Genomic DNA, 25,291 nt, shown 5'->3' on the forward strand with positions numbered 1-25,291 from the left:
TTTAGTTTTGCCTCCCTCCGGTACTAATACGTTTTATTTTAGCCCGGTTGACCTCAGTGTGTAATTAGAGCAAGGTGCCCTGCACACAGGGAGTCTGCACGCTGCAAAAAATAGACCTCTGAAACAAAACACACATTTCATGCACTTCCATCAGGTACTATAACAACAAACCAAATGACACTGGATGGACTACATGGTGTGCCCTTGTAAAAATATGTGGACAGCTAACCACAGAACTGTCTCTGGCACATGACAAGATGTAGGCTACTTTTAATAAATACAGACATAACAGAGGGATACGACAGGAAAAGATGTAACAATGATGAATAATTTTGATTAATCACTTCCTGTATGTGAGGAACAGTCCATATATTAATGTCATTTGGCAATAATGAGGAATGTCTCAATTAGACTTAATTAGAGGGGGTGGACTGCTATTCTCTATTGTAGCCCCACCTTGTGAAGCAGTATAGGCAGATAAGCATGCAGCACCAACTCAACACTACACTTTTAACTTATGTCTCTATTCCAACGCAAAGCAAATGCAAACTAAAGGAATGTGACTTGAAGAGCTACCGTACAGCGTGATTGATTGTGTTGAGTGAAGTTATAGCTAATCTATGTTGCTTCTTTCGCAGGCTGTGTGAGCCATGCATGCTGGATCCTGGATGTGGTTTCTGTTACCGTGAGAATGGCTCGGCGCTCCTCGCCTCCTCCTGTGTGCCAGTTAATAAGGCTTCCACCGAGCAAGCAGCATGGGGCAGGTGAGTCACAGGATGCTGGGTGAGTGTGTGCGTGTTTAGGATGCAGCGCGGTGGGAGTACACTGTGGACTTAGAATATATACAGTTTTGGTCAAATCCAATCGCTCAATTGAGGCCCAATGTCAAGAGTGATTAACAAAAGCCAAAGAATGTGCGCCCCCCTTCCAGATGCTCCAACTCCAGCGTGATGAAAGATCAGACCTACTGGGCCTACAACTACTGTCCCACCTCCTTCTCCTGGCTGGTTTTACTGGGTCTGGTGCTCTACCTGGCTGCTTTCGCTCCAGGTAAGAGATCGAACCTGGGTTGTTTTTCAGTCTGAGAGTCGCTACACCTTACACTGGCCTTTAAGTTTATCCTGCAGCCGTGCCAAGATGCTTTTAACACTGTGTGATCATCTAAAATCAGGTTCACATTGCCATGTTGAATTCAACATCCGATATTGTGTTGTGTTAATGGAATTTACTTAAAAGCAACAATATGCAAGCTGACAGTGGAGACATCAGTCTCACCACAAGGCGAGACTCCATTAAGAAGCTGCTCTGGAGCTGTCAATCATCTCACAATCTTCCTCAGTAGGTGGAGTTTGCTCAGTTATCATGGAATTGTGGATGCTTTCATTTTTATTAGCAACTCAAGGACTTCTGGTCCATGAAAGATGATTCCTGACCTTCGCATCACTTCATGGATTTCTCTGAGAAAATGGCAGGTTGACTAACAATTTGATCTACAACCGGACGAACTCATCTGCTGTGTGGTACAGTTGAAAGTTCCAAACAGCCACCGAATGGTGATGAAATCGTTGCTGACGTTAGCAATTTAGCTCAGCGCACCCCTGTGCCGAAGCCTCACGGTGCTCCAAGCATGGCTGCAGACTCCTCTTTAAGGTTGTTTTATGATGCATCTCAATCAATGTGAGGGCGCACCATACGTACCTGTCCACTGAGTCTGTTCAAACTTGTCTCCATATCCTCATGAAGTAATCCTTCATCTCTCTCTCGCAGGCATGGGTCCCATGCCATGGACCATCAACTCAGAGATTTACCCTCTGTGGGCAAGGAGCACAGGTAACGCCTGCGCTGCCGGAGTCAACTGGACCTTCAACATCCTGGTGTCTCTCACCTTTCTCCACCTGGCTCAGTACTTCACCTACTACGGTTAGTTTCTAGGCTGCAGAAGTTTGCGTAAGCCAACTGCTTTTTGGAGCTGTCAAACTGAACTTGTATAGTTTTAACCAGGCTGAACACTCCTGCCAGGAGCAATTACAACCAGCAATCAGTGCTGTCGATCCTTACGCAAGCCCCTCAGCATTCATCCTTACTTTACATCTATACCAACAAGGAGGTAACAGCAACCCCCCCCCCCCCCCCCCCCCCCCGACCCTCTTCCATACATCCTCAGTCAATGTGGCTCAAACAGCAGGTTTCTTGTCAGACAGGAAGGAGCTGACCTTTCGAGGGAACTGGCGATCGATCCATAAAGGGGTGATTACGGAGGCATCCTGAGATGCAGCGGGTTAATGATTGATTTGGGTATTTGGGTCGTTCATCCATTCATCCGGTTTAAATGAGTCATCGGCCAAGAATGAAAACCTAATGATGCTGTCATACGAACGCTATTTAGCATAACGCACATGTGGCTGTAGCTTCAAAATGTCATTCTGCTTTGATGAGGGAGGAAATAGAGATGACAGTGGCCAGGAAATCTCATTAATCCTCTGTCATTGTGTTTTTATGTGAATGCTTGTTTCTTGGTGCGTCAGTATCGCCTTCTTCCGTTAACCCTGCTGTTTTGACAAGGTCATGTGACTTCTACCTTTTAGTTATCGTGCCGTGACCAGAAGCCTGAAGGCAATATTTCAATTTGGTGAAACATTTCAGTTTGTTAGCACACAGACATCGGTGTAGAGGTTCATGGGCAGTCAACATTCAGTATTAGCTGCCCTCAGGATCTGCTGTCACCACCAGTGTTTCTTTTTGTCGGTGAAGGAGAACAAGCCAACTTATTTACAAAAAGTGACACGGCGCCGGTGTGTTCCTTGGGTTTGCGGGTTGCCGTCGTCGGTGACAGTGTCCTCTTTTGCTTTGTCCCTCCAGGAGTGTTCTTCCTGTACTCCAGCCTGGCTTTGCTGGGTTTCTTCTTCATCTATGGCTGCCTGCCGGAGACCAAAGCCCGCCGTCTGGAGGAGATCGAAGCGCTGTTCGAAAACCAGCTCTGTTCCTGTGGCGCCTCCGATTCGGACGAGGGACGGCAGGTCGAATATATCCGAGTCAAAGGTTCAAACTACCATCTATCGGACAACGACGCATCTGACGTGGACTAGGGAAGGTTTGACTGTGGTCACCGTTCACCCTCACGATGAGGTTCAGAATCACAGTTTAAAAGGCCTTGTGAAATGCGTGAGCGAGTGAGTTCACTTTCAATTCAGTCAATTCAGGAATCCAAAATCAGTGACAGTGCTTTAGCAGTTAGCAGCAGATGGATGTTTAGTATTCTCCGAATTCAGGGTGAACTAAATCTGGACTTAAACCCACAAATATCTCAATTATGGAATGCTAAAACATTGCTTTTTCCCCACTAAACGGAGACGTTCAGTGTCTCTTTCGTGGACACCTGGACAGGAAACATGACTGTTGAAAACACAGCACATGTACAAAATATAAGGGCCACTTCCTCTCTGATGAAGTCCACTGATGATGATGCCCTTTGCGAAAGTGGCTGCAGCTCAGTATCAGTAAGACATCCCTGATATTTTGTACATTTGCTGACTAAACATTATTTATGATTTATGTATGATGTACAAAGCAAAAACATGACAGTCACCCTACAGCATCATGTGGATATGTTTCCATTGAGAAGTCCCATTTAAAAAAGGTCAAGTAAATGTGGTCTCAGGTTCCTTTGTTGACATGACAGCAGTCGTAACTTATTGTTGATCTATAGTACCATTATGCCTTTCTATATGAAACACGTCTCAGTTCAATGTTGTTTAAGCTTGTAGCATAGCACACTCATGTCAGTTCCTCATCCGATGAGTCTTAGGTTGTGGTTGTTCTGACATTTTTTATGAAAAGCAAACACCAGAGATGTACAGTATATTGTTCAAGATTAGAATATTTGTATTGTCAGTTGGTGCCTAAAGAAAAACACTCACCAGTCTAGTAGCACTGAAAGGAGTATACGTTCTGTTGCTATGGTTTCTTTTTATTAATCTGTTTATTTAAATGTTTTTTTGTCAGCTTTGCAACAAATCACTAATTGCTTCAGGGTAGTTTTTCAATTCTGTTGCTTACCTGCCTCTAAAAAAAAGCAGTTTTTAACATAACACTATGGAGAGTAAAATTTCATGTCATTCTGTCACTCAGCTGCCAAAACCTACATGATGGACCCATGTGATAAACCTACGTACATTATGCTCTGAACCACTGCTGGTTATTGATGGATATTAAACATGTAACGTCCAGCAGAGAGTGTGGTGACCTGGAAACATGGCTTTATGATTGAGACTTGGTTGGATTTCATTCTATCTTGAACATAATATTAGTGCCTGTGTATTGTGAAGGTGCCTAATGGCCGTTTTTCAGTCCTAATCCCTGAAGTGGATGTATTATATCATGTTATGATGATTAGGTCTACATAGCTTTTTTATTTGACATGTACATATTCATATTTCACCTGTGATGAAATTTAACTTTTTTTTACTATTATGCCATGTATTTTGATTTCTGTCTTCCTCCATAGCCTTATGTACAAATAGCAAAGCATATCATTTATGTGGTTCTCGTGTCAAAAGTCGAGGAGTAGGCTTTAGCGTAATTTGCCAATGTTGTTTTGTAAAATTGTAAAACTGTGTGAGGTTACACCTTGTTAGTCAAATACACATAGGTTTCTGTGTAGCAAAAACTTGTTTGAAAGTAGACTATGGAGTAACTTTGTGTAACAGAGCAAAACAGGTGGCTGTTTTTACTGCGTCCAATGAACAGGTTCCTCACAGCAGACCATGTCAAGTGAAGGACAGTCTATACTCTTTGGCACATGGATTAACCCATCATGAATTAATAAGATATTAATACCTCTTTTTAAGAAACTTTTCAAGTAAGAAGCTGTTCATAAAATGCCACGGCACGATGTAGTGACATTTCAGTGACCCATCAAGGTTGAATAAAGTATTTGCATCAAGTATTGTGATATTTTAAGTATTGTCAAGGTGTCACGTTCACATGTTGTTGCCCATGAAAATCAGCTTTAGTAGACCCATATTACTCTGAGAAATGGCAAGACAGTGATAAACTCTACAGCTGTCCTTTAAACAAACTTTCAAAACAGAAATCTGTATCATAGAGGACCATTTTCAGCACATTATTTAAAATTCACATAATTGCTGATCATTTTCCCAAGCATGTTGCACATTTTTGGACATATTTATTTGTACCTTGCAGTCATTGGTTTCCATTCATATCAATAATCAATGAACATCAACCTGCACAGACTCCAACCTTGCTTGACACAGGTAGAAAATGATGGTGAAAAATTGAAATAATTTACCACAGCCAATTAAAAATCTCACGGTATGCTTTGGAAAATGATCAGCGATGTAAAGCATTTGTGATTCGTAGTTATGGGACTAAAACCTGTGTATGGTCCTTGAAGCCAATAAGGCAAATGAATCCCCAGCATACACAGTAATCTTTGGAAACCAGTTTTCTGCATTGTGAATTGTAGTCCTTCGTTTTCCTAAAATGAGCTTGTTCACCTTGTCATCCATAGGGAGTTTAAAAAGGTGGAGAAAAACAGCTTGACTGCAGTTCAGAATGTGAAGGTCTTGTTTTGTCTGTTTGATTTTGGTTCCGGGCTGAGCCGTCGTAAAACCACACAAACTAGTTTTGTACTGAAAGTACTGTTGCAGGTAAAGCACACACAGATGGCGCTCCATAGCACAGACTGTGTAATGAAACTTGTGTTGACCAAATATTTACCGTGATTGTTTCGGGCTGCACCTTGTCAAAGATCATGTGGTGTTCGGCCGTTAACGTCCACTCGTGTTGACGCTGTCCCCCGCCACAGTGGGGACATTAAATGTGTACTTATGGTGAAAAGGTTGCATTTTTTTTCAATGTGAACCAACTACGTGTTTCTACAGTTTACGAGGAATTTAAAAAATGCTAATAAAAAAACAGTGCTGCATATAGTATATTTGATTAATGTTCAAGCTGTAAATGTTTTGCTAGAGTTTATATTCTATAAATATCTTAACACTTGAATATGTATATGATGAAAGAAATAAACTTATGGATCAGAGTAATGCTTTGGGGCTTTATTTCACTCTTTATCATAACACTTCAACACACACTGCATATTTTATGTTGTTTATAAGCTTAAAACAAACGACTGAATAATGCTTTGAATTAAAACGTGCACAGAACAAGCATGTTGTGTCATTTCCCGCTGCCTTCGTCCACATGCCTGAATTCCTTACCAGCCCTCCTCCTTCCTCTGCTTGAGCAGGAGCAAAATGTCGGCGATCTCCAGAAGTGTTTCAGCCTCTTCTGAGCAGCTGTTAACTCTGGTGGCAGATGTGACCTCCTCCTTGACCTCACTGGAGAGGTTTTTCATCAGCCGGCCATTTTCTCGTCGCCCTCTTTCATCTCGACCCTCTCTCATTAAAAACAAGAGCAGAAAACATGGTTAACTCAACAAAATGTAATTTCTGTCTTTTTCTGGAATCTGCAGATTTAAAATATGCAAACATAAATCTTAAATTTCCCAAGTTAAACATGAATTGGCACACTCAGTGTTTCATGTTATACCTCTGCCATCAGTCATGCTCAGAGCGTCTAGGCAGGGGTTCATGGGTCTCTGTAGGTTCACTTTGCCATCACTGTTACCAGCAGTGAATTTGTTTACAGCGCTGCTGCCTGATAAGGAAGCAGCCCTGGATTTCCTCTGGCTCCAGGGCGTATGCCTGCTGCCTGGTGGAGGTGTGTGTGTGTTTGGCTCTGCAGCAGTATCTGTCTGCCTCCCTGTGGCTGGCTGCTGTACTGACACATCAACAGGTGGTGGGCGCAAGTTAAACCAAGTGTTTACGCCGTCTGCAACAGAGCTGCACTGAGTCGACGCGTCGCACGTCTCAGCTGTGGGGCTGCCGGAAGTTTGAGTTTCCGCATCTCGACTTTCACTGGATGTTTTCTTGCATCTGCACGGCTCTGAGCTCCGAGTTTGAGCCAGAGCCTGAGGAGAATCAAACTGAGCTGTGTGGCTTCCTGTCTGCTGGCTGTTACTTTCTACAGCGTTATCAGGGCGAGCCAGGTTCTCCATAACTGTCTGATCATCTCTGAAGCTCTTTCTGGGTTTTAGGAGCGGGGTGAGAAGCCTGTGCCGTTGTTTTTGATTCCCCTGGTAGCCCATATTTGAGTTTAGGCTATCACAACAGGCTTGGTCTATATATGAAGAGGCAGCCTGGAGACTTGGCTGGCAGCATTGTTCTTCCTAAAATAGTTAGAAAAGGGAAACACAGCAGTCTTGTGTTAGATATTGCTAAAGAGAACAGTGGTTACTGGTGTGTGGTTTTGTAAAAATAGCAGAAATGAAACAAGTGATGTACTCTTCAAATTTTAGGCCAATGCAGTGTATCATGGGAAAAGTCATTTATCACTGATAACTACTGCTGACAGATGCTGACTGGAGGATCGTTTGTCTTCTAGTATTGTACTTGTGTGTATTCTATAATGATCAATAATGCTCATGTGTGATTCACACTGAGTTGAATTAAAATGAGTGCAGTGTGTGTTACAAAATTAAAACTAAACTCTACTGTGGCTTTAACATCTCTCTGGCATCACTTTTAAGACTGACTATTTATTTCTTCTCTGTGAGGTGATTCTGCAGTCACAGCACGGCAGCGAGATGGACAAACCTTGTGGCTGTAGCTTAACTTACATCATCTGAGTCTGAACTGAGGTAACCTCTGCTACAGGAGTAACTTGGCGAACTGTCACAGCCATTCATGGGGCTGCTGTTGTGTTCAAGACATGCTGTTGGATTGAAAAAAAAACATCTATTCAGTTTATTCTCTTTTCTCCAGCATCTACACAATACATGGGGAGCTTAATTGGAGATGCCTTCAGACACTTACAAAGGTTCATGTCGGTGCAGCTGGAGAACTGTGAATAAAACAGGATTAACATGTGAAACTGCAACTGCTTACATCAAAAGTGCACCATAACCTCATATACACCATCTATCATCTATCAGGAGATACGAAGACATACTGTAACAAGCTCTGAGCAACAGCTCACGGTGACTGGAGAACCAGGTTACATTCTTAATCAACTTTTCACTGTTCACTCAATGGCAATCACAAACTCTACCACTTGGTGGCAATAAAAGGTTAATTTAACACACTCAAACGTGTGGCAGCTTACCTCCACTCTCATGCACTGTGAGTCAGGGACAGTTCTGACAGTAAAGAAAGAGGATCCAACATTAAAAGAAAGCATGTTACATATTAATGATAGCAAAGTTTGTGGTTTACGTTTAATGTGTGAACACCTACTGTGGTGTAGAAGGTTTGGCTGGTGTTTCATCTTTGAGATATATCTTTGATTTTCCTTTCCCAAAATACGAAGCTGAAAGCAAATTTAACATGAGCCTGAGGAAAAAAGCTACTGTGGTTGTGTAAAAGTTGAAGCAGTATTCACCTTCTCTGTCGTATTCTTCAGTACTGAAGCCCCGAAAGACGTCTTCCTCAACCTGCTGCTCAGTTTCTGTCTGGTTGAGAGTGAAGTCCAACATGGGCTCCCTGTCCTCTGGTTGGTTGAGAGAGGTGACCTCATGTCTTGCATGGTCCCTGGTCTCTGTGTTACTGTGATGACACGCATTTACTTTGAGCCTGTACAAATGACAATTCAAGGATAGAAAAATCAGCCTAGTGCTGTCCTCACTCTGGCTCTGGACTTCCAAACAGGACTCGGGCTTCTGTGGGTCTCTCCAGTTGGTAGAGGGGTGGGTTTGATCCACAGGACCAGGGGATGCAGCCCACCATACCTCCAGGCTGGGAGAAAAGCTGAAACTAGCAAAATTAAATCAGACTGGACATTTTCTATGAATCTGTGTGTGTCACATGCTTTAATAAATATTTTTACACAGATGAAAATTCCAGTTTCCTTTCTTAGTTTGTGTAGATTTACACACTGTACACACAGTAGGAACCTGTCAGGCCTATGAAGCAAGCAGAGTCAAAAGCTCCCACGCCTGTGTAATAACCGCAACTGTAACCATGGTATACTCTGCTTGTATTAATTAAAATGATGTATCTCTTTGCACTACCTTGGTCTGCTCCAGCCCTGAGGTGTCCCAGGGTGGAGGGAAGCAGTGAGGAGGTAGCTGAGCCTGCATCTGGCTTCTCTGCTGGAGACTCAGCTGCTGGGGGAACATTCCTGAGGAGACCACTTTGATTTGGCCTAAATTCACTTGATTGTGTACAAAATATGCTCATGCAGAGTAAGAAAAATCACAGTTACCAGTGTGTACATTAATTCATGAGAGTTTGTTCTATAAATTTCTTTGCTACACCACCTTGGCCTGAGGAAGCTGATGAGGTGGAGGAGATGGGACTGAGGGGGTTGGTTATGGGTGGCAGGTAGTCAGATGCGCTGTTGTCTGAGAAAGCCGACTCCAGCACTGGTGACAGCTAGGGGACAGAAAAGTAAGTGACTTTTTAGACCGAGGGTCCTAACATTTGTTCATGTTCAGCAAATTTCCCAAACATAAAATACGCTTTAAAAAAAGTGTTATAAGAATAGCTGGAAAGTGACTAACCTGCTGACACCTGAACCCTTGTGGGATAACGTGCTTTTTCTTTCTTGTTCCTTGAACACTAGACATTTACACAAAACAAACACAAAGGATGCTGGAAGATGGTGCTTTGTGAAAAAGGTATTACTGACTATACACTGACTTTATTTAGCTGAAAAGCATTAATTGTACCTTTAATTCATCCAGACAGTGGACTCAAAAACCATGATCAGGAGTCAGTGTTAAGTGTCTCCCTCTCGGATAAAAACTTGCTGCCTCATGCAGTTTGGAAAATGTATTTGATTCTATAGAAACAGACCTGGGTGATGCTGCAATGTGATCAACATTCTGTTTGTGACTCCAGCTCTACCTGTACTCTGATTGGCTCTCAGTGAGGCTCAGCTGTGATGGAGAACCAGGGCTCATTGGGAGTACCAGGGGCTCATTTCTCTTATGCTTCGATCCTCCTCTGCAGCTGCCAAGAACGGCTACTTTAGGAGGACCTAAAAGACACACGTGTTGTTTACTTGCATCATGTGCCTAATGGAGGGATTGATAAACACAGGCACTGATGGATGCACAGATCAGTGACCATGCACAGTATATAAGCAATAGAGCATTCATGTAATCTGATGTTTTAGTATTTAGAGAATACTTTATTTTTATGTATTTTACCTTCTCTGTCTGATGCATTTCACCATAAAACACACCATGAGCGTAGTTACTATATTATGAAGGGTTAGGGTTAGGGTGACTCACCTCCCTTCAATCATCTTGAGATGCTTTTGTTAAGTTTTTGATAACTTGTTCAGTTGTAATGTGCCTGCCTGTACCAGATGTTGCTGCTAACCTTTATTTTCTTTCTTAGCAGCAATTTGGTTGACGATGAACAAAGTCATCAGGTCCAAACTACCAGAGCTAGTGCCTCGAGGGGATGCTGGCAGAGCGATTCCCAGGCTTTTCAATCTCTGCTGCATTTTCCTCTTCTCAAAGAACTCCTGGGGGAAAACACCGACATCAAAACGTTTCGCTAGACGCTAGCAAAGACCCCTGTAGCTATTACTTGTCTTGTAAAGTCGTGGACATTATATTTGGATGTCCCACCCTCTGCCTTTTTGCATCGTTCTTCATCACGAACCGGTTCCTGCAACGACAGTCGTTACAACGTTAGCGTCATCTCGCTCAGCTAACGTTAAAGTGCTAACGGTTATATTAGCACGTCAGGTGCTAGTAGTGCCCCCCTCTCACCTTGAACCCCCGACCCAGTTCATTTTCACCGGCTGGAGCTACCAATGAACGAATGGAAACTCCAGTGCTGTGAGTGTTGAAACAAGAAAGCTGTAGTTAATGTATGAAAGCTAGCCAGATACACTGGCAGCTTGATGCTTTTGCTAGGTAGCTACCGTTAACTTACTAAAGCTGTTGCTTTAACTATGTGGAGGCTCGCGAGCCACATTTATCCTTAACACGCGCAACTTAGAAATGTCTATAAACGTCCATAAATGTATTTTAACCGTTCGTATAAAAGCTGCCTGTGGTTAATGTTGCCCCCCATAAAACAATTTCCTGGATACAGAATTACTGTCTGATATATTTCCGCCAAATGTGTAATTGCAAGGATGCCATAACATACAGCGGGACTAACTTCTTACGTCCATCACGCAACCAATCGTCTTTTGACGGGGGCGCGACCAATGAAAAAAGCCACTGCAGAAGCGTAGGACGGAAATAAGGAGCGTCAAGTTAGCGGAAAGCGGAAACAAACGCAATAAGTCAGGTAGTTAGGCGAATCAGCTTTACAAAATAAAACCACAAAACTTGACGGCGCCGTTCATATTTATCTCTGTCCTGAAGGGGAAGTTGGAACTTCCTTTTTTATTTTGGTAATTGTAACCGGAAATACAATGGATGCGGTTTGTCTTGCTTGACACTGGTACAAGAAAGATAAGGATGTAGCGGTACATGTATCGGGCTCGCTTCACATCAATCCAACCGTCGGAAGCCCTTCTCTCTTTTTATACCGACGTGGTGAGTCGTGTTTGGGGGATGGGTGTTGTAAGGATTGTCAGCAGAGACGACTAACGTTTGAAAAATGTCCAACATCCTCGATGCGGCGTCCAAAGTGAGATGGGACCGCACGGCTGCGGCGAAGCGAGCCGTGTTTCTTGCGGCGGCTGCTTACGGTGTCAAAACACTGTACCCCATCATCTGCAAGCAGCTCAGCAAAAGCAAAGATCCCAGGAATAATCGCCGGGCATCAAAGGCGGAAAACGGATCCACTCGTTTGGTAAAAACACAGATAGAAGCTGCGGATCACAAGAAGGCATCCCCGGGGGTAAATGCAGAATTTTTCAAGCAGATCCTCGAACTTGGTAAAATCCTCTTCCCCAGGCTCGTGTCCAAAGAGCTCGGTTTGCTCTCCTTGCACTCGGTGGCGCTGATATCCAGGACGTTTCTGTCTATTTACGTGGCCAGCTTGGACGGCAAGATCGTCAAAACGATCGTGGAGAAGAAACCCAAGAGCTTCATTATCCAACTGATCAAATGGCTCCTCATTGCCATCCCGGCCACGTTCGTCAACAGCGCCATCCGGTACCTGGAGTGCAAACTGGCTCTGGCCTTCCGCACCCGGCTGGTGAACCATGCCTACCGGACCTACTTCACCGATCAGACCTACTACAAAGTCAGCAACATGGACGGGAGGCTCGCCAACCCGGACCAGTCTCTCACTGAGGATGTTATGATGTTTTCCCAGTCGGTGGCCCACCTCTATTCTAACCTCACCAAGCCTATCCTGGACGTGATGCTGACCTCCTACACACTGATACAGACCGCGAGGTCCAGGGGGGCCAACGCCTCCGGGCCGACCCTGCTGGCCGGCCTGGTGGTCTTTGCCACGGCTAAGGTCCTGCGTGCCTGCTCGCCCAAATTTGGCAAGCTGGTAGCCGAGGAGGCTCATAGGAAAGGCTACCTGCGCTATGTGCACTCCAGGATCATTGCAAACGCTGAGGAAATCGCTTTCTACAGGGGGCACAAGGTATGCAGGCCTGGATGAGGGCACATGTAGAGCAGAGGATGCATTATTGTGGCAGTCATCCAGCAATATTACAGGGAATATTGTGGTGGTTGCTCAATTTTGATCAGTGTAAAATACAACCATAAAAGTTAATCAATATTTTCATTAATAGATCATGAATAGATGTTGCATAAGTGAAATATGGACATTCAGTTCATTTTCTTTTCCCTTCACTCCCATGTTGGCATTTCTACAGGTAAAAAACACAAGACATGTTAGATTATCTTGGTTAACCATATCCAGTAATACAATAATAATGTGTTATAACATGCATATGTCAGTGTAATCAGATTGGTAACTGCACACAAACAGGCCAGCTGCCTTCAGTCAATGCTCCACAACACAGAGACGCAGGAAGCGGTGATGGTGTAATGCATTTTGATATACTGTCCGTCGCAGGTGGAGATGCGTCAGCTGCAGAAGTGCTACCGGGCTCTGGCGGACCAGATGAACCTGATCCTGTCCAAGCGTCTCTGGTACATCATGATCGAGCAGTTCCTCATGAAGTACGTGTGGAGCAGCAGCGGGCTGGTCATGGTGGCCGTGCCGATCATCACGGCTACGGGCTTCGCTGACAATGGTAAGGAGGCCTCAAAGTGCAAACCCTACTCAAATACTCCCAATTAAATGTCTTAGGCTATGGACGCTCTTCCTCAGCGTTGCGCCAGGGAGCTTCAGTTTGCCTGGTTGCATCTGATCTGGTGTGGAGTGCCACTATGATAGCTGTGTGTTTCCTTCTGTGGTGTAAGGAGCACATTTTCACAGCGCACGCGAGGATCATTAGCATCTCCAGACCTACAGCTGCTGCTTCCTCCCCAAGCAGGGGCTGATTAGCACGTGTGAAAACAGGAGCTTCCTCCCACACATCCCTGGTGACATTTCAGTAGCATTCAAAATAATCCTGCAACTGAGTCCCTTTGTTGCTGGCTGCACTACCCCCATGCTAATGTTCTAGTACCACTGCTGTTATTTAAATAACTCATTTCCATGGTATTCTAATGCTCGCAGGGTGCAAGTGTGACAATGTGTTGTGAGTAGGTGCACAGGAGAGAGAGGCAGACTTTTAGTCATATAACAGAAGCCAAATGGAAAGTTTTGTTGCTTACATAAACATGTCGGCAGCATCGCAGTTTCTTAAATCAGCTGCCTCGCTCTCTCCCCCCTGTCTTGTCTCACCTTCCGCCCTCTAGAAACAGCAGATGGGCAGACGCAGGTGATGGTGAGCGAGAGGACGGAGGCTTTCACCACCGCCCGGAACCTCCTGGCCTCAGGAGCCGACGCCATCGAGAGGATCATGTCCTCCTACAAGGAGGTGAGGACACGCTGAAGTGAACGTAGCTTTGCACCATGTCTCTCTTTAGTCGATACAGTGTGAGCTTCAGGGGCTTTCCTTGCCCCAGTTCATATCTCCAGTTTTCATCTCAAAGTTCAAAATTAATCTCTTGCATTCTTACAGAAAATACTGACACAAAATTCATTAAAAGATTAAGTTTAATCTCTGCAGCTGCACTTGATTTACAGATATAGGCTACAAAATAAACTATGTATCGCCCATAATATTCACAAAAACCATGAACAGATTTGAATCCTTATGCCTGGCCCAGTTGGGAAACCCTGCCTGATCATCACCTACCTTATCTAATTCAGATTCATTTTATTACGATGTACAGGTTTTCACCCCATTTTTGAATGTAGCTGTTGCAAAAATCGATAAAGGACCTGTTAAAGCCATTTTTTGAGCAGAAATTTCAGACATTCACTGCTTCCTGATTCTTTAATGTGAGCATTTACTGTCTTCTATTGTTGTAAACGGAGCATCATTCAGTTGTGGACTGTTCAGTCAAAACAAGTCATTTGAAGGCCTCACCTTGAGCTCTGGGGAATAAACAGGCCAAACGATTCACAGATTAATCTAGAAATTATTCGTTAGATTAAACAAAGGTGGACATAATCATTAGTTGGAGTGCAGCCCTTTATTCAGCAATTGCACATTACGTTCACGGATCTGGTTACCGCTGTTGTAATCTGTGAGGGTGACATGTTTCATGCAACCTTACATGCAAGGAGTGGTGAGTTTGAGAGAGAAGAGAAGAGGTCTTTGGCCACAATTAAGCATATCAGTAGCTCATCTCTTAGAGTGCCTGTGCCTTTGTGCTGTCACAATATATACCATATATATAACAGTAACATGATGCAATTTTTGATATTTCATTTTAAAGAATATGATTGGTCAGGTTTCAGTTCTAGATATTCACATGATGGACAGGTGTAAGGGTGGCTGGGGCATTTCTGGCCTAGGTTTGAACAGACTGGTGGTCCAGATGGGTGGGTGGACGGACGAATGCCCAGACTGACTGAATGATTGACAGATTCATGCTGTACAGTACGTCCATCTCACTCTCTACGTTGCCCAACGCGAAGCCCACCGTGCATGCACAGGAGTTTATTCGAGTCCTGAAGGAAGAAATCACTGAATGAAAGGCCTTGTTCATTAAGGGCCAAATCCCTGATCTCTCGTTGCATTTTAATCAAAAAAAAAAAAAAAGAAAAAAAATAGAGAGACCCATTCATGCATTCTCTCTCTCAGGCTGCATTTTGAAGTCCATAAGAGGATTTGCCTGCAGCACATTTGTGGTGAAGCTGTATTGCAGTACAGCTGGTTTATTCTTGTCTACTTTGGATCATAGGCACACTCATGCCATGTTTTTGGATGTCGTTTTTCAAGCTTTTCAGTGCTTCCCTTAGTAGCACATGCAGCACTCGAGCCAGGGTCAGCTGAATGTGCGTGCCATGCTTGTGGTGAAGGGAAGGAATTGCAGCTCGTTTGAAAGTGCAAGCAGGTTGTTGTTTCAGTCTCAAAAACTTCCTGTTGTTCCACTTTACTGAACACTGAGGGGCAGACAGACACCAGCTCGATTCTGCAAATACTCTGAAACCTCAAACTGCTGCGCGATTATAGAAAACACGAGCCAGCTCCGAGTGAATTGTTTTATTTCAGTTTTATTGCACGTCCCTGGCTCAAAACACTTCCCTGGAGGGTACGAGTTGCAGCCTGCGTTGTGCACACTGTTCTTAGATGTGTTGCAGCAAGCCCGTGCATGCAAGGCCAAGAGATGTGCGAGTGTGTGTGCAATTTACCGGGCACATTCCTCAGGCAGCATCTCCCGCTCACGCCTCCAAACACTCTGTGGATTTAATATGGCACTGTACAGTGGAGTGGTCAGATGGCCTCTATGACAGGTCCCGGCTTGTGTTAGTTTGTTACTCATCTTACTGTTATTTTCCTTTTGTTTTTTCAGGGCCTTTTTCAATCCCCGTCAGGAACTGAGCTCTCCCTGTTAGCCTCCTCTGGTTATTTTTGATGTTTTCTTTATTGTTGTTTAAGTTGTCAATCAAAATCCAGTCTTCATGTAGAAATCTTATTCATCTTTGTTGCTGTTTGGCTCCCAAAAGCTGTGCTCGTCGCATGCGTAGCAAATTTTAAGAACATCTTGTGTTTGTCTGAAGTTCTGAAGAGATCAGTTGGGATAGAAGCATCGGGAAATATTTTGCACAAACCTCACACAGAGGATAATAGTTGAAAACTGAATTGTCAAAATGGCACAATGCTCAGTGGTTACGTCAGAGCTGGCTGCAGGTTTTATGATTTGACAAGACGACTGACTGAAGCTGCTCCTCTGATGTGTCTCAGACTGCAGCAGATCTAATCGAGGAAAGAAAAATTGAACAGAGAAACCTTTTATAGGCATTAATTCCTCAAGATTGAATCTACTGCCGCTCTCATGTCACTGTAGGTCAGCCAGCAATCCTGGTGCGTGTGTGCGTGTGCGTGTGTGTGTGTGTGCGTGTGCATGTGTGTCCAGAGCTCCTTCCCTCAGGGTTTAGCCTAGCTGTGAATAATCCTCCATCTGTTGATCTTTGAGCCTGCACTTCTGCATCTCTTTCTCACTTTACCTCACTCTCTCTCAGCATGTGCTCAAACACACAAATGGAGGAGGACCATTATCATACGTTTGACCTGATTTATCTTATCAAGGATGAATCCCAGTCATTTCATGGGTGGATCACTCTTTTCTATTGCTTTACTCTGTTTTTGGACAGTGCCCCTGGTGAAGTAAAGCAGAGCAGTAGACAGAGCAGTGAAGGTGATGCCAGCGGTTGACCACTGAGGATATTTTTGGCTGGTTACACATGTCAGCCTATGGATTAATTTGCATACACACGGACACACTCCGCTACTGGATTTGCTTAGCCTGGAGCTAACGGCTCTCTCAGCCTGGGGCTAAGTGCAGTGTGAAAAGAAAAGGAGATAGAAATTGAAGCTTGTTGTGGGAACATTTCCTCCAGAAAGACAACAAAGTTTAATGTGAATTGTGTGATGCAGCTGTGTAGTTTAGTAGCAGCCGTAGCCATGTGCTGTGCCACGGTTAGATCAAGCACCCAGCTTCCATGTTTGAGAACAGCTCCCAGCCAAAGATCTGGTCCCTGCTAGTGTGATGCACGCTGGTCCCGGGCCGCCCCCCCGGTCGGTGTGCTGAAACGCTGCCAGTCAGGTCAGTGTGGTGGAGGGCGAGGGACTCAAAGAGCTCGTTCAGCGCGTCAAGCCTGAGGATGTTGTGCCATCACGGCCCGCTGTGACAAAACGCATTGAAAAATGAGCCAGGATGAGCTAAAAGTGGAGTTGGCTCTGACCACCGACTGCTGCACAGCTCTCACAGATGAAACTTACATCGCAACTACCTGTCACTTCATTATTGCTGAGAAAAAATACAGAAAAATACTCCATGTCTCTACACGTGTGCCCAATTTATTACAAATGGAACCTTTTTGTAATCAAAGAGGTCTTTGTCACATTTAAAACTATAGCGTTGATGGTGAAAGTATCGCGTTCAGGGCTGCGTTTTACAATAAATTGACCCTAATGTAGATTACAGAGGCTATTCAGTGATTTCTATCCCCCAGTGATGAGGGACCATTATCACTGATCCTTCCAGGATGCTGCAATAAGCTGCTGAAGCTCTTTAAATGGTTAATATTTCCCTAATCATTTCACACGAGGAACACAAGCAGTCGGTCACTCTTCACATCTCTACCTCCCTCTTTCGGGACATTTCATTTGTGTTTTGGTTTCTTTCTTCTTTGAGCTCGTCACCTCTGAAGCCCCGCGCGATGTCCATGAATTCCCAGAACTGGTGTTTGTTGTTTGATATAATCAAGCTGTGTCAGCAGCCGGCGCTGCCTCGCTGCAGGGTGCATCACTAACCACAGCAACAGGGTGATTCTTCTCTTGGTTTTATCCTCATTTGTCCTTGAGTGTCATTTCATTTGAATGCAGAACACCCTAACACATTCATTACCGTAGATTTGCAAATGCACATGCTACGACGCAACTTTTTAGATTTACTTTATCCATTATTTTTTAGCTATTTTAACTACTTATTCCACTATTATCAACTATTTCAATTTTTAAATCTGCAGTTATCTATTTATTAGGTATTAGGTATTTTAAGGGCAAACCATTTGTCAATGTCTTTTTCTTTCTGTCCCCATAAAGAAGGTGAGTTCCCACAATTTGACTGTACAAACAGATTTATGTCCCCACAACATTCTGATGCATGTCCACTCGCATACACACACACACAGAGTTTTATCAGCACACAGCCCTGATAGTGACCTGTGTCAGAACCTGAACTTCTCTCAGGTCACGCTAACATTTCTCTGACTTTACCGGACAATGACCTTTGACCCCCGTGTGTTTGTCGGGACAGGTCACGGAGCTCGCAGGCTACACTGCCCGGGTCCACAACATGTTCGTGGTGTTTGAGGACGTCCAGAGGGGGATTTACAAGCGCTCCTCTCTGTCAGCCACAGCGGGAGCAGAGCAGAAGAGCAAGCCTGAGATGCATATAGATGGACCGCTGGAGATAAAGGGTGGGCTTGTTCTCCTGTGCACGCACACCCACACCTCAGTATGCATTAACATTAACCGAAATGAGAAACAGGTGCTCACCAGCCTAATGGGCCAGATGCAAACTCCACACCCGCTTAGGTGCTGCTGCCATGTTTGTTTGGTCCTTATTTTTTGCACTTTTAAGATACACTTTCTGTCCAAATGTCATGCATTTATCCAAACCTGTATGTGGAGCAGCTTACATAAGCAGAATAAATTCCTAGATCACCAGCATGACATTACGAGCAATCAGCGGCCTCGAGGTCAAAGGCCAGATTCATTGAATAAATATCCTTGTGTAAACATCCATTTAACCCCCGAGTGAATGAATGAGAGCACTGTTAAGCTGTGAGATAAGTAAAGTAGTAAAGAGAGATTTTTTATTCTCAACCCCATAATTCCTGCGATGAAGGTATTATCCCATCTATACCCACACTCGAGTCTAATCCTCTGCTCCGATGCTCTGACATTTTTTTTTCTCTCCCTGTCTTTCTGTCTTCTTTCCTCCTCAGGTGTCGTGATAGATGTGGACAATGGCATCGTGTGCGAGAACGTCCCGATCATTACGCCGAACGGGGACGTCGTTGTGTCTTGCCTGAACTTCAAGGTGAGACTCTGTTCTCTTTGTTCTCCCAATTCACTTCCATCGTACGGCCCTTCTTTGAATAGACAAACATGTAAAAAAGCACCAGAATGGTCATTTAATCTGCATTCCAGCACCAAACTCCACTTAATATTACTCATTAATTTAGGGCTGTACCGAGTAGTTTGCAGTTGACACATGACTGTTGTACCAGCAGCAGAACCTCACTGGCCTCAATTTAACAGACCGAGTTGTGAAGGCTGATTTGAGGTCAGTATACTCTGACGCTGACCTTGTGCTGGTAAATAGCAGGAAAAACTGTTGACACCTGGCTTATCTGAACGTGATAAGGAATTATAGGTGTATTATAGCTGAGGTGATATATAGCATGTTATATTAAAAGAATTGGGGCATTGAATAATTTATTGGACAGTTCCCATGACTAATGTTGCTCCAAATTTTTTCCCAACTGTGGATGTATGCTGCCTATCAAAAGCTACACACCCACTGACGCCTCCCGTCTCTCCAGGGCTTTATATCTTAATGACGTTCAGTAATTATACTGAGGACCGACGCGGCTTAAGGGGGATTAATAAATTCTCTTTCCATTTCAGGTAGAAGAGAGCATGCACCTATTGATCACTGGGCCTAACGGCTGTGGAAAAAGCTCTCTGTTCAGGATCCTCAGCGGCTTGTGGCCTGTGTACGGCGGCCGGCTGCACAAGCCCTCTCCTCAGCACATGTTCTACATCCCTCAGAGGTATACACACAAACACACACTTTCACACATGACTCATTCCGACAGCAGCGAGTAGCACTGAAACAACTTTAGGGTTTGATCATTGTACCGGTGAACCCAACCAGTAATCTAATCCATTGTAACAGGACCTGTGTGTGTGTGGGTGTGTGTGTGTGAGGCTGACAAAGAGAAACCAGAGCTCTGGCCACAGTGAAATATTTACCACCCAGGCAAGGCTTGAAACACTTTCAATTACAATCATTTCTTTATGTAACTTCCGTCGGTACTGCAGTCATTTGCTGGTAAGGTGAGTATCATCAGTGTGACTGAGCACACCACCTGTCCCCACACATCCTGGAAAACCTGGGAAACAGTTTCCAGTCGTGGAAAACACAAGGGAAATGAGAGAAACAGCACAATGTCCTGGAAAATTAACATTTTCCTATTTTCCTTTAGCTGAGAATGAAGTCCTGGGCTCTGTCATAGCTCTCCAACAGGGACAACATTGCCATCTGAAGGGCTAAGTTACGTTCAGGATCATGATATCGTTCCAATGGTCGTTTATTGACGAGTGTATGTTAAACAGGCTGATCTCGGTTACGTCACAGAAACGCTGCGAGCCCACCCCCGAGCCACGTCACACGGTAGCACATGCAGGTCGGATGACATCACAGCTTAAGTGGCTGAAACTCCAGATAATTTAAGTTATATTATCCTTCGGTTCCTCTGGTTGAATAATGCTAAATTGGTTAGCATGTGTGGTTCAGTTGCAAAAGTTGACGTGCTTGCTAGTTTGTTTTGCCCGCAAAGGTGCTATATATGAGAATTTAAACATTAATATAATAGCAAAAAAGTAGCTGAGCAGAGAATGTAGAATAATCGAAAAACAATAAAACAGAGCAGACAGAGACAAGCAATAAAAAAAAGAATGGTAAGAGGAGATCATAGTTAAAGTGGTGCCATTTGAAAACATGTAAAGGCTATGCCCGTACACCGAGCCCTGTTTCAGGTAATTAGAGTGATCCAAAGTGTCACTACTTCCTCTTTAACAAATAAAAGCACCTGAGAGCTTATGGGCCCATAGACTGGTAAATAATCAGAAATAAAGAAGTGTTGTTTCTTTTTCATCTTTTGAGTCACTTCCAAAGAATAAAATGCCAAACATTTGCTGCTTTTTGCCGTTCAAGCGGGAGGATTTTCTGCTTTGCCTCTTGGATTGTTAGCTGGACAAAATGAGCTGTTCTAAAGACGGATGATTGTGGTGTCAGTGCTCTCAACTCATTCGTTAAGATGATCAGTTGATTCTCCGAAAAGGACAGCAAGCAGCAGGACTGCAGTCCTTAAACTGAACTGAGACCAGCGGAGACAAACCATCAGATGTAATCTCACCCAGAGCTGCTTCCAGCTGCAGACTCAGCTGACTCCCCCCTGCAGAGCGGTGAATATTTCATACACAGGATGAGACAGCCACCTGGCAGCTGTAACAGAATCCAACACTCTGCGGACAATAGAAACAACAGAAGCACAATGGGTGTCCTTCACGTTCAGCATTTGTTCTTTAAGTGTGTGAAAGATGGGCCTCTTTGTGCACACACACCCTCTTTATCAGCACGGTCTTTTCCTCCAGCATCTGGAGCACGACTGAGGAGTTAACAAAGAAACACTCTAAGATGTGTGTGTGTGTGTTTCTCCAGGCCATACATGTCCATGGGTTCACTGCGGGACCAGGTGATCTACCCGGACTCGGTGGAGGACATGGCTGCCAGAGGACTCAGTGACAAGGACCTGGACGCCATCTTGGAAATAGTCAACCTCAACCACATTGTCACCAGAGAAGGAGGTAGGACAGACACGAAAACACACAAAATAGCTGAGGCGACACATTCTGACAAGTTCAACCCACTTCCAAAGCAGATAAGTAAGCCATCAAAGAAACTAGACAAAATAAATGTAAACGTTTGGACAAAATAACCAGAAACTCGACAAAATAACTAGCAGACAGATAAAATGCCCAACAAATAGACAAAATACCATCGCCTGGACAAAATAACCATGAGACAGATGAATGATAATTAAACAAAACTAGAAAAACTAACCATCATGTAGACAATACACAAAGTAATCATCAGCCAAAATCACCGCCCGCTGTACAAAATAACTAAAAAACACTAAACAAAATAACCACAAGCCACTACAGCAAATGAGAGCTAACCTGAGTACTTGGCAACGACATTATTAGCAGTGGGTGAGGTTTTGTTCGTCCACAAAACCAACTAAAAGTCATTTTTTACTGTTAAAGGTTTGAAATTTTGACTTTCAAATCACTGAAACATTTGCAGAATTTGCACCGCAAATTGTAAACGCGGTGTCGTTTTGCTGGTGTTTTGAGGTCACACAGATCATGCACGTCTCGCGGCCTGGAGCTTGGTCTTACGCGCTATGCAATGCTTCCTTGTGTTGCCTAAACTTGAGTGTGTGGCTAATTGGCAGCCGCTCTCCCCTCGCTGCCAAATAAACAGGCCTATTGTTGTGAGCCAAGCACTGTACACAGCTTAGAGCTGCAAGAGGGTTTAATTTATGAATGGCTGCACTGTGAAAACGTTGGGAAAGGTCCTGATCGCGCGTGCAAATGAAGTCACGCACACGCGTTCACGGATCGTCGCTCGTGGATGTGGACACATGTGAAATATGCCGGCAAAGTGTTTTCTTTGATGATAGTGTCACACAGAAAGCTGTCTGACTGTCACACGGTGCACCCAGACTGGTTAAACCTTGTAGCAAACATCATCTAGCTGTCTGTCAGGCCTTTGCAGCAGATGTTGGTAATGACAGCTGCATAAAAACAGTCTATGTTTGCATTTTAATTATTCATTACATTGCTGCATGCTGCAGTGTGTATTTTTGATTAACTCTTTATGTAAAGGCATAATGGATTCCAGAGTTTCCACCTCCATCGAATCGCTCTGTGCACTTTCTCATGCTCTAAGTGCGTTTCCAGACATCCCCCTCCCTGATATGGATAAAACTGGATAACGTTTGCTACCTCGATATTTAAAGAACACCTCATCAGCGAGCGTGACGTCATCTTCTTCTTCTTCTGTGTCCAGGCTGGGACGCTGAGCTGGACTGGAAGGACGTGCTGTCAGGAGGCGAGAAGCAGAGGATGGGCATGGCTCGCATGTTCTACCACAAGTAAGGAGGAGCAGCGTCATTGGTGGCTGCCGTCACACTGAGACATATGAAATTATCAGTAGTATAGTTAGTAGATTTCCATGTTTTAATCAGGTCCGGCAGCAGGATTTCAGTTGTAAATGAGCCTTTTGCGGTTTGGCTGCACCTTTTATTTACAGCAGTTAATAAGTTAATAAGTTTTCCATTCCTTTAATGGTTTCCTACAGCTGGTCTCACTAAAGCAGGAACTGATGTGAAGAAGCAGACTAGTGCGTCTGGTTGATTATGACACTTTTTAGATGTTTTCCTTATATACCAGTGACAGCTTGTATTTATGACAAGTGGTCTTCGCTCAAATGATGTGAACATTAAACGCAGTATCCGTCTGTCATGTCATTCCAAAAAGCTGGGCCTCTGTGTAAAACAACAGAATGTGATGATTTGCAAAACACTGAAACCCCATATTTAATTGACACGAGACAACATATCAAACGTTGAAACTGAAAAATTAAAAAAAATGATATCTTCATTTCGAATTTGATGCCAGCAACACGTTTCAAAAAGTTTCGACGGCGGCAACAAAAGAGTGGAAAAGCTGTGAAAAGCTAAAAGAAAGCAGCTGGTGGAACGTCTCGCAGTTAATGAGGGTAACTGGCAACAGGTGAGTAACATGGCAGGGTATAAAAAGAGCCTCCAGAGAGGCTCAGTCTTTGTGAAGTGAAGATGGGGAGGGGTCCGCCACTCTGGGACAGATTTAAGAAGCATGTTTCTCGATGTAGAGCTGCAGAGAATTGTCTAGAGAACATAATGTCATTAAAAGATTGAGAGAATCTGACGAAATCTCTGTCCACAAACACTTTCAGTTTCAGCAGCTGATCTGTTGTCTTTGTGCTGTTTTCAGTAAAATGTGGGGTTTCAGTGTTTTACACTCTGTTTCTATTTTCATTCCACACAGTGATGCAACTTTTTTGGAAACATTGTTAGAGTATACAATAACTGTGATACATCCATTCATGTAGAACGCTGCATTATCATTTAAGTTGAGTGCAGGGAGAGAGAGATTGACCAATGGGTGAGCCAGATTGACTTTTAACAAGGGAGAGAGAGACGCACTTCATTAGCTTGTCTCAATAGAAACAGTCTGTGCTTTCAAGACAATGCAGAAGCAATCTGCCTGGATTGTTCTCACCAGACTTGATAGTAACCTATTAAAACTTTGCACATGCAGATGATCTCCCAACATAATTTCACATTTCCCCTGTGTGTGTCAGGCCTAAGTATGCTCTGCTGGATGAGTGCACCAGCGCCGTGAGCATCGACGTGGAGGGAAAGATTTTCCAGGCTGCGAAGGACGCCGGCATCTCTCTGCTCTCCATCACGCACAGACCCTCCCTGTGGTAAGACACGTCCGACAGAAAATTGTCTTGGAATGCGTGAACTCGATATATCGCAGCCTCCAGAGACGAGGTGGCAGCTTTTTGTGAAATCGAGCTTACAGTCTGTTTGAAATTCACCGTAGACGCCAAGTTTTTTTTCACTCTCCCGCTTTAAACGTTTCCTCTCCGCCTCCAGGAAGTACCACACCCACCTGCTGCAGTTCGACGGGGAGGGGGGCTGGCGCTTCGAGCAGCTGGACACGGCGACGCGCCTCTCCCTCACCGAGGAGAAGCAGCGGCTGGAGGCCCAGCTGGCCGGCATTCCCGAGATGCAGCATCGCCTCAACGAGCTCTGCAAGATCCTGGGAGACGACTCTGTCCTCAGAACAGCCGAGGAGTGAGGGGGAGAGGAGATGAGGGGTGGAGGGGAGGAGGAGGGAGACGACCAGGCAATGAAAGAGAAGTCCGCAGGGGGTTTGTTAGTATTTCTTTCAGGCTTAGATTTTTTTTTTTTACTCGTTTAGATTTAAAGCAGGAGAGCTCTGAATGCCAGCTTTCATCTCTCCTCCTCTTTTCATCCCTCCTTTGCTCTGCTCCAACCAGTCAGGCGGAGGGGCAGAGTGAAGAGGATCCACAAGTAATACCCCCCCCCCCCTTCTTACGCACAACGACCACATAGATTTCACAATGTCTGCTTTCAGCGCACATCGCTGTCACGATCGGTTTCTCCAAATTCCCCCGAGATGATTTGTTTGTTTCGTAGCACTTTACTCTGCTTTCAGAGGGCCGCTGCTGTTTGTCGTGGTCACTCACAGTGAAAAAGCTGCATCTTAGCTGGAA

The 25,291-nt window shown here is 44.3% G+C and overlaps 3 protein-coding genes across 4 annotated transcripts in view; 2 read left to right on the plus strand and 1 right to left on the minus strand.

Moving 5' to 3' along the window:
* Positions 1 to 3,086, plus strand: part of LOC121625907 (proton myo-inositol cotransporter-like) — a 59,799-nt gene extending 56,713 nt beyond the window's left edge. Inside the window, exons 8-11 of the mRNA XM_041964226.1 lie at positions 639 to 764; positions 932 to 1,050; positions 1,768 to 1,920; positions 2,860 to 3,086. Coding sequence (XP_041820160.1) covers positions 639 to 764; positions 932 to 1,050; positions 1,768 to 1,920; positions 2,860 to 3,086 — 625 coding nt within the window. The remainder of the gene's footprint in view (positions 1 to 638; positions 765 to 931; positions 1,051 to 1,767; positions 1,921 to 2,859) is intronic.
* Positions 3,087 to 6,056: 2,970 nt separating this feature from the next.
* On the minus strand, positions 6,057 to 11,043 carry LOC121625939. 2 transcript variants are annotated; one of them, XM_041964268.1, is made up of 15 exons: positions 10,971 to 11,043; positions 10,805 to 10,871; positions 10,661 to 10,700; positions 10,407 to 10,554; positions 9,927 to 10,059; positions 9,581 to 9,638; positions 9,089 to 9,452; positions 8,704 to 8,831; positions 8,461 to 8,624; positions 8,316 to 8,388; positions 8,185 to 8,218; positions 7,896 to 7,923; positions 7,700 to 7,794; positions 6,571 to 7,249; positions 6,057 to 6,417 (listed from the first exon to the last, which is right to left on the minus strand). In XM_041964268.1, the coding sequence occupies exons 7-15, from the start codon at positions 9,194 to 9,196 to the stop codon at positions 6,236 to 6,238; spliced, it is 1,491 nt and encodes a 496-aa protein (XP_041820202.1). In that variant the 5' UTR covers positions 9,197 to 9,452; positions 9,581 to 9,638; positions 9,927 to 10,059; positions 10,407 to 10,554; positions 10,661 to 10,700; positions 10,805 to 10,871; positions 10,971 to 11,043; the 3' UTR covers positions 6,057 to 6,235. The 2 variants fall into 2 exon arrangements, with proteins under 2 accessions (XP_041820202.1, XP_041820203.1); XM_041964269.1 differs by lacking the exons at positions 9,927 to 10,059; positions 10,407 to 10,554; positions 10,661 to 10,700; positions 10,805 to 10,871; positions 10,971 to 11,043 and adding an exon at positions 9,749 to 9,858.
* A 458-nt stretch (positions 11,044 to 11,501) lies between these two features.
* On the plus strand, positions 11,502 to 24,852 carry LOC121625935 (ATP-binding cassette sub-family D member 2-like). The gene is made up of 10 exons (XM_041964262.1): positions 11,502 to 12,593; positions 13,032 to 13,212; positions 13,823 to 13,944; positions 18,401 to 18,563; positions 19,095 to 19,189; positions 19,780 to 19,925; positions 21,599 to 21,744; positions 23,012 to 23,096; positions 24,347 to 24,472; positions 24,648 to 24,852. Exons 1-10 carry the CDS (start codon positions 11,649 to 11,651, stop codon positions 24,850 to 24,852), a joined length of 2,214 nt encoding a protein of 737 aa, XP_041820196.1. The 5' UTR covers positions 11,502 to 11,648.
* Positions 24,853 to 25,291: the final 439 nt, after the last annotated feature.

Source organism: Chelmon rostratus, chromosome 22 (assembly GCF_017976325.1).
Source record: "Chelmon rostratus isolate fCheRos1 chromosome 22, fCheRos1.pri, whole genome shotgun sequence".
In the NCBI taxonomy this organism is placed as follows: domain Eukaryota; kingdom Metazoa; phylum Chordata; class Actinopteri; order Chaetodontiformes; family Chaetodontidae; genus Chelmon; species Chelmon rostratus.

Bases quoted from the DNA above. Each gene is read 5' to 3' on its own strand.
- LOC121625939 (XM_041964268.1), bottom strand. From the start codon at position 9,196: ATGTTCCCCCAGCAGCTGAGTCTCCAGCAGAGAAGCCAGATGCAGGCT. The intron at 7,924-8,184 runs GTAAGCTGCCAC...TTTTATTCACAG, and splicing joins CACAGTGCATGAGAGTGGAG to TTCTCCAGCTGCACCGACAT. The intron at 7,795-7,895 runs GTAAGTGTCTGA...TCAATCCAACAG, and splicing joins CTGCACCGACATGAACCTTT to CATGTCTTGAACACAACAGC.
- LOC121625935 (XM_041964262.1), top strand. From the start codon at position 11,649: ATGTCCAACATCCTCGATGCGGCGTCCAAAGTGAGATGGGACCGCACG. The intron at 18,564-19,094 runs GTGGGCTTGTTC...TTTCCTCCTCAG, and splicing joins TGGACCGCTGGAGATAAAGG to GTGTCGTGATAGATGTGGAC. The intron at 21,745-23,011 runs GTAGGACAGACA...TTCTGTGTCCAG, and splicing joins CATTGTCACCAGAGAAGGAG to GCTGGGACGCTGAGCTGGAC.